This window comes from Epinephelus fuscoguttatus, linkage group LG22 (assembly GCF_011397635.1).
Source record: "Epinephelus fuscoguttatus linkage group LG22, E.fuscoguttatus.final_Chr_v1".
NCBI lineage: Eukaryota > Metazoa > Chordata > Actinopteri > Perciformes > Serranidae > Epinephelus > Epinephelus fuscoguttatus.
The window spans coordinates 16,959,558-16,977,444 of record NC_064773.1 but is presented as its reverse complement, the minus strand read 5'-3'; the positions used below and the strand labels follow the sequence as shown (position 1 = coordinate 16,977,444).

General features: G+C 39.9%; 1 protein-coding gene across 1 annotated transcript in view; it reads left to right on the top strand.

The window, feature by feature from the left end:
- Positions 1–17,528, top strand: part of wnk1b (WNK lysine deficient protein kinase 1b) — a 147,419-nt gene extending 129,891 nt beyond the window's left edge. Inside the window, exons 35-38 of the mRNA XM_049566672.1 lie at positions 3,919–3,960; positions 6,949–7,121; positions 8,074–8,130; positions 9,631–17,528. Of these exons, the coding sequence (XP_049422629.1) occupies positions 3,919–3,960; positions 6,949–7,121; positions 8,074–8,130; positions 9,631–10,071 (713 nt within the window). The 3' untranslated portion in view covers positions 10,072–17,528. The remainder of the gene's footprint in view (positions 1–3,918; positions 3,961–6,948; positions 7,122–8,073; positions 8,131–9,630) is intronic.
- The last annotated feature ends 359 nt before the right edge of the window (positions 17,529–17,887 follow it).

The following is a 17,887-nucleotide window of genomic DNA, read 5'->3' as shown; positions in this document are numbered from 1 at the left end:
GGAACATATGATTTATGCAGCTGTATGGGTTGGAGGTTCTGTTGGTTTAAAGTTATCATCTTTACAGTTTCAGTCCTGGTTGATTTGGCAACACCTAATGATAATGCGAAGAGTTCAGTTTAACAAGAAGAGGTAAAGGCCCCAACCACACGGAGAGCATTTTGCAGGCTGCAGACTGCATTGCCTTTTTATTTTAATTGAATGCCACAAGTGGAAAAAAAAAACCCCTTACTGCACCTTTTTATTGTTACCAGGCAACCACCCCATCATGTCCTTATATTAACCTTCACGTGGAATCAATCTACCTTTTCTTTTTCACCGTAATTAGTATCTAGTCCCTAAAATATTCAGGTAGAGAATACTTGCTCAGCTCAGGCTGTCAGCAAATAGTTTTGGTCACAGGGAAACAGAGATCTGTGTGGGTACATGAGACCCTAAAAAAGAGGGTGGGTCACGGGGAGCACCACCAGTTGGTCCAGGAGCTTCCCCTCAATGATGTCCGTTTCCAGGCATATTTTAGGATGACTCAGGGGCAGTTTGACAACCTGCTGTCTATCATCGGGCCGTAAAGCTCTGGGCTACCACCAATTTCTCCTCCATTGTTCACCAACTGTTAACTTGTTGTTGTGACGACTATAGAAGGCTGCCTCTCAAATCATCCGATTGGACAATGGGGAAAAAAAGATGATGATAAAAGTGATGAGGCGGGGCACTTCTCCGCTCTGAGTTGAAGTTTTTTCACCTCGAGGAGTTCAGAGCACTCGGGCGAAAGTGCCAGGCACCTAGAGCACAGAAAGTGAGGCGCGTCGCAACACAAAAACAATCACATAAAGCCACCTCCAACTGATAAAATGCTTTCTGTGTGATCAGGGTCAAAGTCCCAAAATTCTCAGGGCAGCTGACAGTCTTTGAGCAGCAACTTTGTCAGAAATACAACAGAAGAGCAACAGGTGTATCTGTTTACAGTGCAGCCAAACAAACTCATGTTCTGATAAAGAAGAATTAGTGCAGCAACTAGAAATGATGGCATGAATGCAGGTTAGGTTCCTGGGAAAACTGAAATGCACATGGATTTTGCATGTAGCCTCATTGTGCGATAGATTTACATAGATATTAGCCATTTTACTAACGCTCCTTGATAATCTGTTAACACTCAAATAAGCTTTAACCTCATGACAATCAGCGTTACAGCCATACATTTCATCTCCTGTGCTTCTAAGTTAGAGATAGATGATATAGTTTGTTTGTGTGCCAGTCATTTTAAATCCAGAGAGCTTCCATTTCTAACCTTCACCTCTATTAGAACAAGCAGACTAACAGGGAAAGACAAGTTGAGACCTGATGACTTGAGATTTCTGCCATACAGTTTTATTTTTTAAAGGAGATTTATGATTTGTTTTGGTTAAACTTGATTAATTGCAATGACTCATTTGTTGAGTCACACAGTTGTGTTCGAATACTGTGCGTCAGTCTTTCTGTATTTGTTTTTGTTTGTTTCATGGTTAAGAACTTGTTTTTCTTACATATTATAATCATAATATGTAGTGTTGGTGAGATGTTTTGTACTTGATGAAGATGATTGCTTCTGAACCCTCTGCAGCTCAAACCCTTTCTCTCCGTTCCTTACTCCCTTCCCTCACTCCCTTTTCTCACCCTCTTTCTCCCTCACCCGTTCCCCTGTCGCTGCACAGCCAAGGAGAGACAGACCTGGGTCTTTTGGATCAGAACTTGTTCTTGTTTGTAAACAGGTAGCTCAGGAAGACAAGTAATGTAACATTGGCATTAAATTAATTTATTTATTCATTTAAATGACCTTGAAAATAAGACTCCACTGACCACATCATGAGATGTGTGCAGCAAGTCAGAGGTTCTTTGATACACATGAATCCTGAAGTGGACCCAGTTCTGGTACAGCCCTGTGAGCTGTAGAGAGGACTCAGAATCACATCAGAACCAGGGGTTGGTTACCCAGAAACATCTTCAAGCCACAATACAAACAGGACTCTGAAGCGGTGTGCAAAAACTCCGTTTAGTTTACTGGTAAACACAAGTGTTATCTTGAAGAGCTTTGGTTACCAAACATTTATATTCCAGTATTAAGTGGGCTGTTGCCTCTACAGTATCTGTCAACAAAGTGTGCTTGAGGTTGGTGTCTGCACTTCCTCAGGAGGCTGCCTGCTTATCTTGGCCATGTCAAATGAAAAGTTGCTTTATTCAGTTGTTCGTGTGGATAATATGGAAGCTCATTTTAACCAGTGTGAAGGAGAAAAAAAACCCTGTAAGTCATAATAATGAGAAAATGTCTCAAAATAATGAGTTAGTATGGCAAAATAATGAGAAAAGAGAAAAAAATAATGCTTTAATATCTCATGATAATGAGTCAACATCTTAAGATAATGAGAAACTTTCTGAAAAAATTTAATTGGTATCTCAAAAACATGAGTTAATGTCTAAATGAAATAATACATCTAAATCAGTTAATATCTCCAAAATAATGAGTTAATATCTTAAAATGATAAGAAATTATAGTGATAAACTTTCTCAGAAGTTTCAGTATCATTACTCATATAAACTCATTATTTTTGAGAAAATTTCTCATTATTCTGAGATACTAACTCCTTATTTTTGAGATAAATATTTAAGTAATTTCTTAAAGATATTAACTCATTTTGAGATAATAACTCCTCGTTTTAAAGATATGTCATTTTCAAAAAGTTTCCATTAATTTTAGATATTAACTCATTACTTTAAGATAATATTTATTTTAAGTAAGTTTCTCTTTTTGGGATATTAACTCATTATTTTCAGAAAGTTTCTCGTTATTTTAGGATATTAACTCTTTGTTTTTGAGATTAATATTTATTTTAAGTAAGTTTCTCTTTTTGGGATATTAATTCATTATTTTCAGAAAGATTCTCATCATTTTAAGATACTAACTCAGTTTAAAATAATGAGTCAATTAGGAAAAGTTATACTTTTAAGGAAGTTTCTTAATAATTTGAGATACTAATTTATTTTTTTAAATATTTAATCATTTTGGGAACAGTTATTTTCAGAAATGTTCTCATTATTTTTAAGATACTACTAAGTTTATCATTATTTTGAGATACTTGCTCATTATTTTAAGATAGATATTTAAGGATTTTTTTTTAGATATTAACTCATTATTTTAAATCATTTTTTTTAAGACAGTTTCTTATTTTGAGACAGTAACTCACTATTTTTGGAAGGTTTCTCATTATTTTAAGAAATTAACTGATTATTTTTTAGATAAATATTTATTTTAAGTAAATTTCTCTTTTTTGAGATATTAAGTCATTATTTTTTAGATAGATTCTCATCATTTGAGATACCAACTTATTTAATTAAATACTGAGTCATTTTCATAAAAATTACTATTTTCAGAACGTTTCTCAACATTTTAAGACACTAACTCATTATGTTTTGGATAAGTCATTTCCAGAAAGTTCGTTATTTTGAGATACTTACTCATTATTTGGAGAAAGTTTTTCATTACATTGACTTTCAGGATCTCTTGTTTTTTTTCATCACAGTGCTGGATATGAGCTTCAGTAGTATAAAGATGGCCGTCTTGTGACTTGACATCTGTGGTCAGCCTCTCTCACAGTGCAGAACACACACCACACACACTTCATGCCTTTAAGTCATGCATTTAAAAACTGCACATAAACACTTAATATCTCCCTCTAGGACTTTAATCATGGTGCACTGTGTGACAGGTGCTGATCTCAGTGTAAAGATGTTTTTGGGCAACTCAACCCCAAAGTGTTGTTTATCGACTGCTGGAGGTTCAGTAATCATACAGGGATGCACTGTGTTTGGTTGTTGGGTGTTGTGGGCGTGGGTTTAACTCTGACTCTCTCCCAATCCTCCGATCGTTGTCTTCCGGCCGCGCAGGGAAGATGGTGAAAAAAGTCTGCCCCTGCAACCAGCTCTGTAGTAACTATCTCTCTTTTTGGTCTTCTTCTCCCTCCATCCGTCCCCTCCTCCATCCTTGCACTCGCTCTCCTACGCTTCCTCCCGCTGATTTCAACTCTGATCCCCTGCCAGATCTGAGATCAGTTCGATTCAGTTATTTCAGCAACCATGACTCACAGAAACATTTTCAGTTCTGACATTTTGATAATGAAGGATCAGAGAATCCTCAGTTTGTTGAAATGACTGAAATCGCTGATTCAATCTGACAGTGCATGCACCTACAAGCTCACACACACACACACACACACACACGTGTTCAAACACACACTAATACACCTGAACAGCTGTTCGCCACTCTGCCCTCTCCTCTCCTCCCTCGTCATGGCTTGTGGCCTGGACTACATTGCCCAGAATTCCATGCTGCTGCAGTCAGTCATGACTCAGCGTCTCCTCATTCTTATTTTTCCTCCATTTTATTTAGCATGACATGCCGGTTTCTGTCAGACCAACTGTGATCAGTGCTGCGTAATCTCTGCATATTATGTTTTTTCTTGTGTCATCTCTGAAATGAAGTTCAACTGTAGTCTGGTTTTAAGGTATAGTAAAGGAGTGATGATAGAGAAGCACAATGTGAGGGAATTTTTATTTATTAAAGATTATTGTGCAGTATTTATGACAGTAAAATAACAGAAAATCTTATTAATTTGCTGTTATTTTTCACTGGCTTGAATGATATATGAAAAATATATTTGTAAAAAATACACATGCATATTGTCAGGGCTGTGTCTTCAGTGTTGGGGATCCAGATTTGATATAAGTGTGACCGTCAATTGTTCAATTCTGTGACGAAATCTAGAACATGCTATGATGACAGTGCTGGTATCATATCATTGTTTGATTAATGTTAACTTGAGCAGCGGCTGCATGCTCAGATAGTGTGTGTGCTTTTTTTGCTCAGCAGTGAATTTGCTCTGATGAGTTTGATGCTCAGGGTTGGCAAAAGAAGCAGACTACCAGCTGATACAGAGCTTGAGTGCCATCTAATGGTCAGACAGTAGATTGAAACATGAGATCAAGTGGTGCACAGGGAAACTGTGATCAGCAGCAGGCCTGGCTCAGCATTGCTTCTCTTGTGTTGGAGCATCTTGTGGCTGGACGCTGCTGGGCATGTCAGCTTTACAGGTTGCTCAGTTTATCATTAACTTACAGCGATGGGACTCTTTAGAGAATGCAATATTTAAAGGGTAACTTCTGTATATGTCAACCTTGACCCTAGTTTCTCATGTTTTGTGTCCGAGTGACTAATGGAGACAACAATTATTGAAATTGGTCCAGTATCGAGAGAGAACAGGCTGCAATGTATCAACTTAGGGCAGTAATGCACCATCAGTCTAATCAGGGTGTCTACAGGTCCTTAAAAAGTCTTAAATGTCTCAGTGTTACAACAATAAGGCCTTAAAAGTCATTAAATAGTCTAGTGAAGTCTTCACTACTGTGAACATTTTTATCTAATTTCATTTATCCATTTTTAAATGTCTTTTTGTGAAAATGAATGAAGCCTTTCTTTGTAAAAGTTCATATTTCTAATGTTACAAATCTTTAAAAAATAAAACTAAGATACTGTCAATTTACTTCATACTTGTTGGCAAAATGTAGGTTGACTTAATTCACTCTTACAACTATATTCCAACACGTCACCTACCTCTGCACAAGACCACATATATACCACTTGCCTGCAATACTTAAATATGCTTAAATAAGTATGACATGACTTGTTCAAAAATTGCTCCTGAATTTGGTTAAGGGGTGTCTAGAACTCTGATGTCTGGCCTGAGTTCAATGAACTTGTATTAGTTTATGCATATGTGCATTTTTTACATTTATTTATTTAATATTTATCATTTGCACTGGCATTTTTGGAACTGAGGTTTAGTTTTAACCATAATTTATTCAGAGACAATGCACCGAAATTTTGTTCTTATGTGGCCTGTTGATGGTGTGGATTTAAATGACAATGAAGTATATCTGTCTATGTATCTATCTAGAGCAGGTCTTAAAAAGCATTAAATTGAACTGTCTGATACCTGTATACACGCTGCTAATGCCATTAAAAGTGCTTGTTTTTGCCACTGTTTTATTGTTTTAAGTGTCTGACAGCAATATGGAAAGGATCCCGACAGAGATAGACCTTTTTGTTGAAAAATAAGATCCTTTTTTTCCACATCTAACTGATTGAATTAAGGGTTTATTTCATACAAACCAGAGTTGGTGATTGTTGGAAATGTGGGGAGACAAACCAGGATAGTTTTTGTGAGGTTTTTTTTTTTTTCTGTCAACTTTGGATGAAGTGTGTCTTACAGTTATAAAATAACTGTTTTTTTAAATGGAGTCTGGTGGGTTTGGCGATTGAGATTTCAGGGCTGTTTCTGGTTAAACAAAAATTATCTTACTCTTTAATCAAAAACTTCTATGGTTGTAGGATCGTTTCCATAATGTTGTCAGACACTTAGAATAATAATCTGAGCCTGTCAGTGGCAAAAACAAGTACTATTAGTGGGTGTAAACTGACATTGTGAACATGTCCCGAGTGGTTACATAGCATCCTGTTTCACCATTGTCTCCAGTCATTAGACACAAAAACATGGGAGAATAGGGTCCAGGTTGAAAAATACTAAAGTAACCCTTTAATATATTTTCTGAAACAGGTTAGATTTTCTTTATATTTGTCCATGTTCTGTTTTAAAATGTTGCTATAGTGTTATAGTTTCTCTCAAGTTCTTGTCTTTCATCATTATTTCCATCATTACAACTAAATAATATGACTTCGTCGACATGCTGACCTACCCTAAAACTCTATCCCAACCAGCCTATGTCACCATGTAACGGCCCTTTTCATGGTCAAGACAGGAAGTGCATTCTCATTCATTCCTGTAACATCAAAGATCGTCTTCTGGTTTGAACAGTATCTCACATCCTCTGCTCTCCTCCTCTCTCTGCCTCCCTCCACAGGGACTAATAGCACCAATGCAGTGAGCGGTTCAGGCGGTTTGGGTCAGAGCCAGGGGGGTTCCCAGTGTCTGCCCCCCAACATGTCAGCCCCCCACCAGAGGAAAGGAACCTTCACCGACGACCTCCATAAACTGGTGGACAACTGGGCCAGAGATGCCATGAACCTCTCACAGGTTTATGCTGTTTTATGACTCGTCTCGCTGTAGCACTCGTCTCCTTCAGCAATGACTCAACAGTTTCTGTACTTATTTTACGGACCAGAAGACAGATAGAGGAAAGAGGCTAAACTCTAAATGGCAGTTTGTTAAAAGCCAAAGTGGGTGTGAGAGTAAACAAACTTCAGCCAAAACCTTCTGGCATTTGGCTGATGATGTGTTTTCTAATCCTCCATCAGGTCCTGTTTCCATTTGGCACTTTGTGTGTTTACAGTGACCAACCATCCGTAAGATATAAGATGGAATATAATTTAGTCTTCAGATGTTTTGTAGAAAATTTCAGTTTAATTTGATGGTTCCAAAGTTTCCAGAATTTGTCCAATTTATGATTGAGATCTTAAGATCATACCAAGGTCAGTTTCTCCAAAGGGACAAGAGCTGATATCTGTCTCATCCACATGCTGAGCGTAGGGACCTGTGGGGCAGACCACCAAAGTTGGATACACTTTTTAGCCAGAAGTAAGAGAATAAGGGTCCGTTCAGGCCTGCCCTGTTTGGTTTGTGTATAATAGGTCAGCTAAGAAAAAATTCAGGATTTTAGACATTTCGGAAAGATTAATTTCGGAAAGATTCTCCTGCAAATCTTAGACCACTCTGTGGGGCTAAGTGTAACCCCCAGATCACGTTCCCACAGTGGCTTCAGAGGGTCAGACACTGAGGGATCACAATACTGCAGCAGAGTATAAATCTCTGAGATTATTCTCTTGAGAAATTAGGCCGAGACCATGGTATTTTCCAGCTCTGACAGTTTTAGACAGATCGTATTCTTTCTCAACAGAGATTCTACAAAGTGATAGAGTTGGCGATACTTGAATAAGACCTCATGAGGAAGATTAAAATAAAGTCTCAATTTTTGTGTTTTATGAAGTAATGTGCATGGGAGTAAACTGAGCTATTTCTTTTTTTCCAGGGTAAGAGGAGTGCCAAACAGCTGCAGCAGGCCCCAGGACAGGGGCACAGCTACGAGGTTAGTTAAAAATACACCGCATGACATCATGGATTAACCTGTTAGGGGGACCCAAAGGCAAAAATGCAAAAATTAGCTTTTGTGCCCCTACCTATCTTGTCACCTCCAGCTTCATGTCATGTACAGTAGACAGACCATACATAGCTTGCATTATATGCAAAGAGACCCACAATCCATCCAGTGCTTGTATGCTGTAATAAAATCACTGGTTTATGTGTCACAGTTAGTTTGTGGTGACACATGTTTCAAAATAAGCTAAATTAGCACACATGGCCCTTCTACAGACAGGACTACAGTTCTCAGGAATCAAATCTGTTTTCCGTCTTTATGTTTTCATAATTTACATTTTAAAAATAATTGTGTATTTATGCCTTGGTCAGTCTACTAATTGCTTCTTGAATGAATACTTTACCCATCCCATATGACCATTTAAATTGCAATTACTTACGCCATCTTACATTGAGTTCTTGAAGAAAACTTAATTTTTCTCACAGACTTGCACAGTGAAGAAAGAATCAAAACATTTTAAAAAATCTTGTTGAAATGAAGCCATAGGGGTTTGCATTTAACAACAGCAAAACTATGTCAAAACATCTGTTTGCAAACTCTCACACAACTCGTTCAGTTTAATCCAAGTCTCTTTTATCTAGTTGTTTGCTCAGTATTTCCCAACACATGCATTTTTGCCAAAACCCAAGAACCCTGTTCTCTTCCAAGCGAGACTCCACTGACAAAAACAGTAATTTTACCTTGCTGAACACAGGAGTTGCTGGTCTACCACTATGTTGATCAGTTATTTAGTTGGTGTTATGGTGTGAGTGTGGTGAATCCGAACTGACGCCTCATTTCCACTCCATGTGTACGGAGATGAGGCAACCAGAGGTCCATACATTCCTATGGGAATCTCTGTGATATCCAAAGTGCCTTTGAAACGCTTCCCCTTTGTAATATTTCATTCTGGAATTTGCCTCGATTACGTTAAAAAAATTGTACTTTTGCAGTGGATTTCAGAGAGACCGTATGACAGTGTGCTAGCTTTGCTAACAGGCTGCTAACTAGCTAACAGGCAAGTGGAAACGAGGCGTAACCCTGTAGACCAGCAGCTCCCATGTTCAGGGAGATAAAATTACTGTTTTTGTCAGTGGAGGCTTTGAAGGTTGTGTGACAGTCCGAAAACAAATGTTTGGACATAGCTTTGCTGTTGTTAAATGCGAACCACTGTCACTTTACTTCATTAAGACCTGGCTCTGTTTTTGGATGCTTCATTTGCTGTAGAAACATGCAAGAAAATGTAACACAGGGTGAGTAATTGATATACAAATGATCATTTAGAGGGTGAAGTGTTCCTTTAAGGGACACACAAGTATCTACCACATGAAATGTAGAAATTGATTTTGACAGAAAGGTTATTAACAAATAAGCCTGTGCTAAAATAACAAGTCTAAGTGTTACCATGAATAAACGTTTGTCTTTCTTCATGTTTAATATCCACGTCTCCAGGTGATCCAGTCAGCCAGTCTGAGCAGGAAGTACTCGGCTCCCAGCCAGCTGTGTCCCAGCAGCATTGGAGGTTCAGCCCACCTCCCTACAAACTCCACCACCGCTACCTCTCTGGCCGCCCGCAAGGGCTCCCTGTGCCACACCCCTGCCACCTCCACTCCACCTCAATCCCAACCTCCTCAGTTCATCCCCTACACCCCAACTGCCGCCTACAGCGCACAATGGTCCGGTCCAGCTCACAGCCTGACGACCCCACACCAGGCCCCAGCACAGCCTGGGCCTCTACTGGTCAGCACCTCCCAGCCCCTGGGCCCCTACCCCACCACGGTTGGTGGACAGGGCCAGATTCCCGGGCAGGGGCCGCTCCAGGCTTTCCATCTGACCAACTCTCTCCAGAAGTCGGTCAGCAACCCAGGAGGACCCAACCTGAGGACCACGTAGGGCTGGGGGTGAGGGCTGGTTGGAATCACGGCCCGGCTGGACTGGACTGGAATGGTGAGGAACAACAGAGTGTTACGAGCTCGATCGGCTGGAGAGGTTGGAAGAACTGGAGGGCGAGGAGTTTGAAATTACAGAAGCTGCCCTGTTCAAGAGGAGAAAAGAAAAGGAGGAGCGACAAAGTCAGGAATGCTATGTGGCCACATCTCCGCAGTTTGTGCGACGCATCTCGCCTTTGCATCCATCCGTGTGTGTGAGAAGCCGTCACAGACACAAGTGCAGCCACACAATCTCCCTCTCTGCCGTGTTTAGACTGTGGGCTTGTGACAGCCAGCCAAATGCTCAAGGATACAGGAAGAGACTCATGAGTGCAATGTTATAAGGCCAAAGAGGTTTTGACAGGGTGCGGGACAGGTGTTAGTAACTGTTTGTGTGTGAGGTATTGTGTATGCGCACTTACGGCTCAGTCGCACTTGTTCCATTTCATGCTCTAAATTGAGTGAACAAGTCTGTACAAGGCAGGTCACACGATTACCCTTGTGAGACAACGGAGGGGAGACGGTACATCAGGATGAGGGGGATGGATGTGTTGGCCAGCTTTAACACCTTTGTGTCCGCACAGCAGCTCTTAATAGTTTCTGTTAAAACACTTCAGCTCTCAGATTAAGGCATGCACCAATGCAGTTTTTCCAAATGTAATACAAGAAAGACATTTGGCCTTCTATAAAGAGGTAGCTGGTGGATGCAGAGAGGAGCGTGGCTGGCCATTACATTAAGGTCCTCCTCTCTGAAATCAAGCAGTGGCAGTATTTCTGCTAGCAGTTTGCGTCCCTTAAAGGAGCAGTGTGTAGGATTTATGCCATCTAGTGGTTAGGATTGCAGATTGCAACCAGCTGAAACTTCTCCAATGTGCCAAGCATGAACTCCCAGTTAGGATTTCGTCAGTGTTTATTGTGTAGGTTTTTTCAGGGAGCTGAATCATCCACAGAGGTCTCTTCATTTCCAAAACAAACAGACCAAATGATTTTTAACCAGTAGAAATGCAGAATGAAGCAGTTTGACATTAAAAATCAGTGTTTATCTGAGGTTTTTGGGTGGTAACTATGATGGCCAACGCAAAATAACTTATGGCCCGATCTAGATCTCGTGTTTAGTTTGTCCGTTCATGGCTGCTGTTGAAACATGGCGGACTCCGTGGATGACGATGTAGATATAAACCGCTCATTCAAAGGAGCCAATATATCCCTCTAAATCCTACACACTGGCCCTTTAAATGTATGATCCAAAGGAAGGACGCAGATAGCAGCAGGTTAAAGCTTTGATATCAGGTGAGAGCTGAATGGACAGATGCTTGGAGCAGAATCCTAAGTTCAGGAAGTGTTTTATCTTCAGTATTCAGAATTAGGAAATGTTTCCTCAACCATTCAAAGCACAAAAAAAAAAGAACAAATCAAATGCACATTGAGAATTTGAGCGCCCGGAGCCGAGCCGACCTCGAGCCCGGTTCAAGAGTAAAGTATTAGCACTTGGTGGGGTTAGGACTCGTCAGCCTGAGAGAAATCGTGACAGCTCCTCCTCCATTACCTTCCGTGTCTTGTTCCTCCCTCGTTCTGACAAAGCATTCAAACAGACGGAGAGAGATGGAGGGAAGAAAGTGGATGAAGAGCGAGAGCAGCGAGAGAGTGTTTGTGTTAGATAACAGTCAAACACCTCATCTGTTTTCCCGCTCCACTGCTTACTTTAGGAACACACTGGCCGCGTGCGCCATCGCCCGAGTACTGAAAGGGCAGGACAGATGCCTCTGTACACCAAACGCCTCTTCACCATCACGACTCCACCTTTTCCTCCATCCCTCTCTCCGCCTCTCTGTTGCCATTTGAAGCAATAACAGCAGAAACCTTTTAGAGATAAAAAAAAAAAAAAAGCCCAAACATGAGAGAACTCAGCGTGAAAAAAGTGGCCTTGTTATCAGAATAATATCTGTCCCTGTACAGTTTGTGTTCATTTTTTAGAATGTCAGCCATGATGATTCCATTTTGTGTTTTTTGTTTTGGTTTCGTTTTGTCGAGTTTGTTTTTGCTCACACACACACACATACACACAATGCATGAGACATTCATATGAATACACACACCTGCATACACACACACAGTCATGTAAATACACACACATTGTCGGAGGCGTAGCAGCCGTTCAGCAGACAGATTCACAGACTAATGCCTCAGTTGTCAGTGTCATCATTAGGTTGGGTTTCAGCATTCGTGTTGGAATGATTGCAGTGTACATTGTCGTCATAATTATTGTTGTTAATGGTTATTATTCTATTTAAAAAGAAACAAAAACAAAAACGTGTTCTGTCGATGGACCTGTTATACGCGCACATCGGTGTACGATGTGGAAACACTGTGATTATTGTTGTTTATTATTAGCAAATGTTTTTGGACAACATTAGTTGTAGGGTGAAATGTCACAAATTTAAAACAAGAAAAAAACAGAAGCATACAGAGAACGGGTCGGGGTCCTTTCACTTTCAATTCACTGCTCTCAGCAAATGGATTCTCATCAAAATGTGAAAATTGAGAACACCTCTCTTCAATAATGGTCCTCACATCCAGATACAGAGGACACGATTTTAAACAAATGCCTTACAGACAACTAATCAACCGCAGTTCCTTTTTTTTTTAACTGATTGAACTGAAAGTCGAAACTGACCTCCAGGCCCGATTATAAAGACAAATCGGAGTGAACGGCAGGATAGTTGATATTTAGATAATAAAGTAATGCTAGCTATTTTTTTTTCTTAATACAGTACTTATATATCAGACACTTTAAATAGCCCTCCTCTTCCCTTTCTCCCCTGGTTTTGTTAGATGAATGTGAATGTATAAACCAATGGTGTCCATTTTAATGTACTTGAAAAAAAAAAAGTCTCTTTTATTTTTGCTTTCTTTTGCTTCCCCTGATCCCCCTCTAGAGCCTCCGGTGAACACTGGAGGTAGTTATAGTGCCTTGCATCCTTCCTGTTGCTTGTTTCATCGGTGGTTGAGGACTTTGGTTAAAGTCATTATGCGTGACAGCATGTGGGTGGAGTTTTGAGGGGTGTCACTTTGAAGTTGGTGGTTATAATTGGACGACCTGGTGTTAGTTGAGCAGGTGTGCAGTAGATTGGTGGAGATGCAGTAATTATGGCTGTTGTTAGCTGCCACTGTGTGCGCTGTAGCTGGTTTGTGGTTGATTCTGTTTGATTTCAACTAAGAGTGTGTTTTCCCCGTAAAGAAAGAATGTTTCTCCATGTTGGATTTAAAATAGATAAATGAAAACCATTTCTATTGAAGGGTGACGTTGGTATTTTTCAACCTGGACCCTTTTTTCCTATGTTTTTGTGTCCAAGGGACTCATGGGAACATTAAAGGTGTTTGTTTTTGCCACTGACAGGCTCCGATTGTTATCGTTAGATTCTGACAACATTATGGAAAGGATCCCTCCAGAGAAAGATCTTTTTGTTTAAGAGTAAGATCGATTTTCTTTAAACTAGAATCAGCCCTGAAATTGCCATCACCAATTCCACCAGACTCCATTTAAATAGGCATTCATTTTAGCGTGTATAGAGTCAGCATATTTTCACAATTAATTTGGGTGAATTAAGGGTTTACTTCGATCAAACCAGAGTTAGTGATTGTTGGAACAGTGGGATGACGAACCAGGATGGCTTTTGTGAGTTATATTTTTTTCTGTCAACTTTGAATGAAGTGTGTTTTATGATGATAAATAACTGTTTTTTAAATGGAGTCTGGTGGGTTTGGTGGTTGTGATTTCAGGCCTGTTTCTGGTTCCACAAAACCATGTCAGACACAACAATCTGAGCCTGTCAGTGACAAAACAAGCACCTTTAGTGAACGTAAATTGACGGAGCACAAATGCCCCTAGTGGTTACATAGCAGCCTGTTTTGCTGCTGCTCGCTGCGATGCTATCACTCAGCACTGCACCAGTTTCAACAAATTGTTGTTCCCATTAGTCACTTAGACACAAAAATACTGGGAAATATGGTCCAGGTTGAAAAACGCTGAAGTCACTCTTTGACCATATCACTTAGCTCTCTGAATTGATAGAAAGACGAATTGGCCTCAACTCTGCTGCCATTTAAACCAATGAGACTGACCATTTACAACCGACAAAGGCCACCATTTGAAGTCAGTGTTGTTTCTGTGAAATGAGGCTTTACCTCCACATGAGGTCTGGCTGTGTTACACCACCAATGTGATGAAATTTGGGGAGAACAGGAGAGTTTATCAGTGCCATTTTTTCAGGGTTTTAAATGTAGATATTTGAGGGGAAGGGGCCGGAATATTCTTTTCTTCAGTTTTAAGGAGGGAGTTGATTGTATTTGAAGCTTGGACCACTCTGTATTTAAGAGGCACTGGGCCCTGGTGCAGCAAAGAGTCAGCAGAGGACGCATTGGTACAGTGAACTAAAGTTACTTTCTTTTAATGTTGATGTATTTCTAATGTAGCATAGATTTTCGTTACCAAAACATCAATCTAATCCTTTTTTTGACCTGCATGTAAAATCAGCTGAAATCAAAGGACTGGTAGTGATGGTAGAGGTTGTGGTGTTTTGCCCTTCTATCAGTTGAAGTGGGTTTAACAGGAATGGCAGTGCTGCTCTGCTCTAAAGGTCCAGTTGGCTTGTAAAATAGTGCGAGTGCCTCATGATGATGTTGTGGCGTCTGGATTATTAAACGATAAATGAACAATCAGATTTGACTGTAACCAAACAAGCCACCAACTGTCCAACTGAGCTCCGCCTGTATCAAACAATCACAGCATTTACATGCACCAAATATTCAGTTTTTTGCCCTTATTCTGAAAAAGGCAGTATTTCTATTAAGCTGTTTTCATGTCGATTGAAAAAGCCGTGCATACTCACATTAATGTGCTCTCACATGTCATTTATCTCATCTAAAACTGGAAAAGTGAAACGGCTCTAGCTGCATCAAAATAGGATTTACTTCAGAGTTTCCCAAACACAGCCTCCCTTTTTCATTCCTTCAACTGCATTCTTGAAAAGGTTGGCGTATTCGCGAACATCCAAAAAGTCTGTTGATACCCAAGTCTTTCATAATGTTTAAAAGTTTCTTCTTCCGATCAGAGACATGGGCTTGTTTTTTGTGCTTGCATTGCTACACCAGCCTTGCAGCTGATGGTGAGATGGCTTGTGTGAAACGTATTCTTGACAACACACAGGGCCGATCAAAAACAGGCAAGAGGCTGTGTGTTGCAAACTGCAGTGCAGCTGAGAAACATGTTTCAAATGCGCGGTATACAGGCCCAAAGAATGCTCCTAAAACCCAAATAATAGCGGCGTATCCCATGTCTTAATTATTCGGAATATCCAAACAGAATATGCTTTTTACATGAACCGAATCAAATTCAGAAAACTGTCATAATCTGAATAAAAGTGGAATATTAGTGTGCATGTAAGTGTCGTCACTGAGAGCAGAGCAGAGAATCAAAGATGTAAAATAATAACTATACTAACTGTCCAAACTTTTGTATGAAATTGTGTTTTCACGTAGAAACCCATCACTCATAGTAGAAGCTAATTGACGAAATATGTTTCAAGGCCATCTTGCTCCCGTAGTGTAACCCATCGTTATCCAACTGTTGGCTTCCTTACTTTTTTAGAACCAAAAAGCATTTACGAGGCCAGCAGCACTGTGCTGTCTTTTTAACAGATTCCTCATCTGAGAATTGCTGCTACCGGGCAAAAAAAGTCTGCAAAAAGGTATGAATATCACCCGCTCCTGTTGTCACTGTACGTTTCTGAAGCTGCACCATGCAAACCAGAACTGTAAGCATTAGAGTAGATGTATACATCAGGGCATCACAGTGCTGGGGGTGGTGGTGGTGGTGGGTAGAATGAGCACAGTGGTGGTTACGGTGATTGTACTGGTAGTGATGGAAGTGATAGTGAAGATGGCGGTTTTCGATTCAAGGCCTTTGACACCCTGTCCTCTTTTTTCTCTTTTCATTTGTCCGTGCAAATGAAACATATCTGGTACAAACTTTGACATTCAATTAAAACTGCTTTTTTTGTAGTTGTTTTTTGGGTGTTCTGGATGAAACGGTTACTTTGTAGAGTTTGTACAAACAAAACACATCGCTTTCGCTTGTTTTATTGTGAGATTTTTCTTCCATTTCTCATGAATAATAATGCAACATTTTTACTACTAGGCAAGTTTGGTTTAAGCTGTGAATAATCGTTGAGCCACTTTGCTTTTTAGTTCTGATCTGTTAGAAGAAGTCAAACCTTTAATGATGTCACCGACTCAGTGCCATTTGACTTGTAGTCAGTGGAGTGGAAACATCAGAGGTAAATAAATTCAGTGTATTTTTACTGCTTTTACTCACTGGAGCTGTTTTGGTTGCCAGGTTACATCCTGGATTTTCACTTTGCAACTGCTCGAGCGTCAAATGATTTCCACAGTAGCAGTTTGTTTTGCAGTGTCTCGCAATTACTACAAAAGGAATGCCTACTGTGCAGCGGCTACAATGCAATATTATTTAAAGTTACAGTGTGCTATCAAGCTCTGAGGTTACAGTTGGGTTTGACCGTTACCCCCCCCCCCGCTGGAGGACTGGTTGCAATTATCGTGAAGTTCTTTTAGAGTTGTGGTGGAGGACTCTTACTGTGAAAGGCTCCAGAGTTATCCAGTGCGGACACTCTTATTGTGAAGTTTCCTGAAGTTAAAGTGGGAAAGTAGGATTCTTTGTTTTTTTTCGGGTGACACACACATAGTGTAGCAATAGTTGTTTTGGACTCACTCGCATTAGATTCAGTTTTCAGCCTGATCAGGACTCGCTAACCTTTACGCTTTTTACTGTAGAAGTGCCCACGTGTAAAAATTGCCTTTCAGTGCACCAACACATTCACACACACACACACACACACACACACACACACACACACACACACACACACAGATTGACTCAGTGCATCTCCTTGCTGTTTCATGTAGCTTGCTCCTGTGGAATGATGTCGAGTCTCACAGCAACAGTTCTCTCCAGCTGTTACTGGAAACCTTTCTCTCATTACGATCATGTTTCTGGTTTTTCTCTGATGCTCTCATGTTTTATTTTTTATTTCTCACTTGTTTTTTATCAGCAGTTGTAATGTCTCTAGCGGCACCTAACTTAATTCAGTGGTTTCATTTTTCTGTATCGTGTTTGACATTGTACAAAGGTTGGATAAAAAAAAAACATGGATGAATGAATGAAAGGAAAAGAAACAAAAAAAATACATGTAGGGAGTCATCGGCAGCCTTTAACGGTATGTTTTGCACTAAGTATAGAGTGTTCAAGCTTCATATTAAAAAAAAACTTTGCGCTTTGCGCTACAATACAATGAAATTTGTTACTTTATTTGTAAAAACTTAATAAATAAAAGTTGTTTAAATGAATTGCAGTGACTGGTGTTTAAATTCAGATGAATGTATAAATGAAATTAAATCTGGCTGTTGTTTATTTTTTAACATTCAATATATTTTCTTTTTAACAGGCCTCTGGGTCACGGTGAACCGGGACAGAATCACAGACAGGTACTAAATAACACGGACAAACAGTCAAAGCTCAGGGTTCCTACACAGTATTGAGAAGTATGGATTTTAATTATAGTATAAAAAGTATTTGTGTTTCCAGACTATTTCCCTTACTCTATTTTATAGAATATAAAATTCTGAATTTGAATCTGGAAAAGAAGGAAAGTTTGAAATGCAAATTGAGTAGGAATGCTGAAAGCTGTAGCACTCATGGTTCCCAC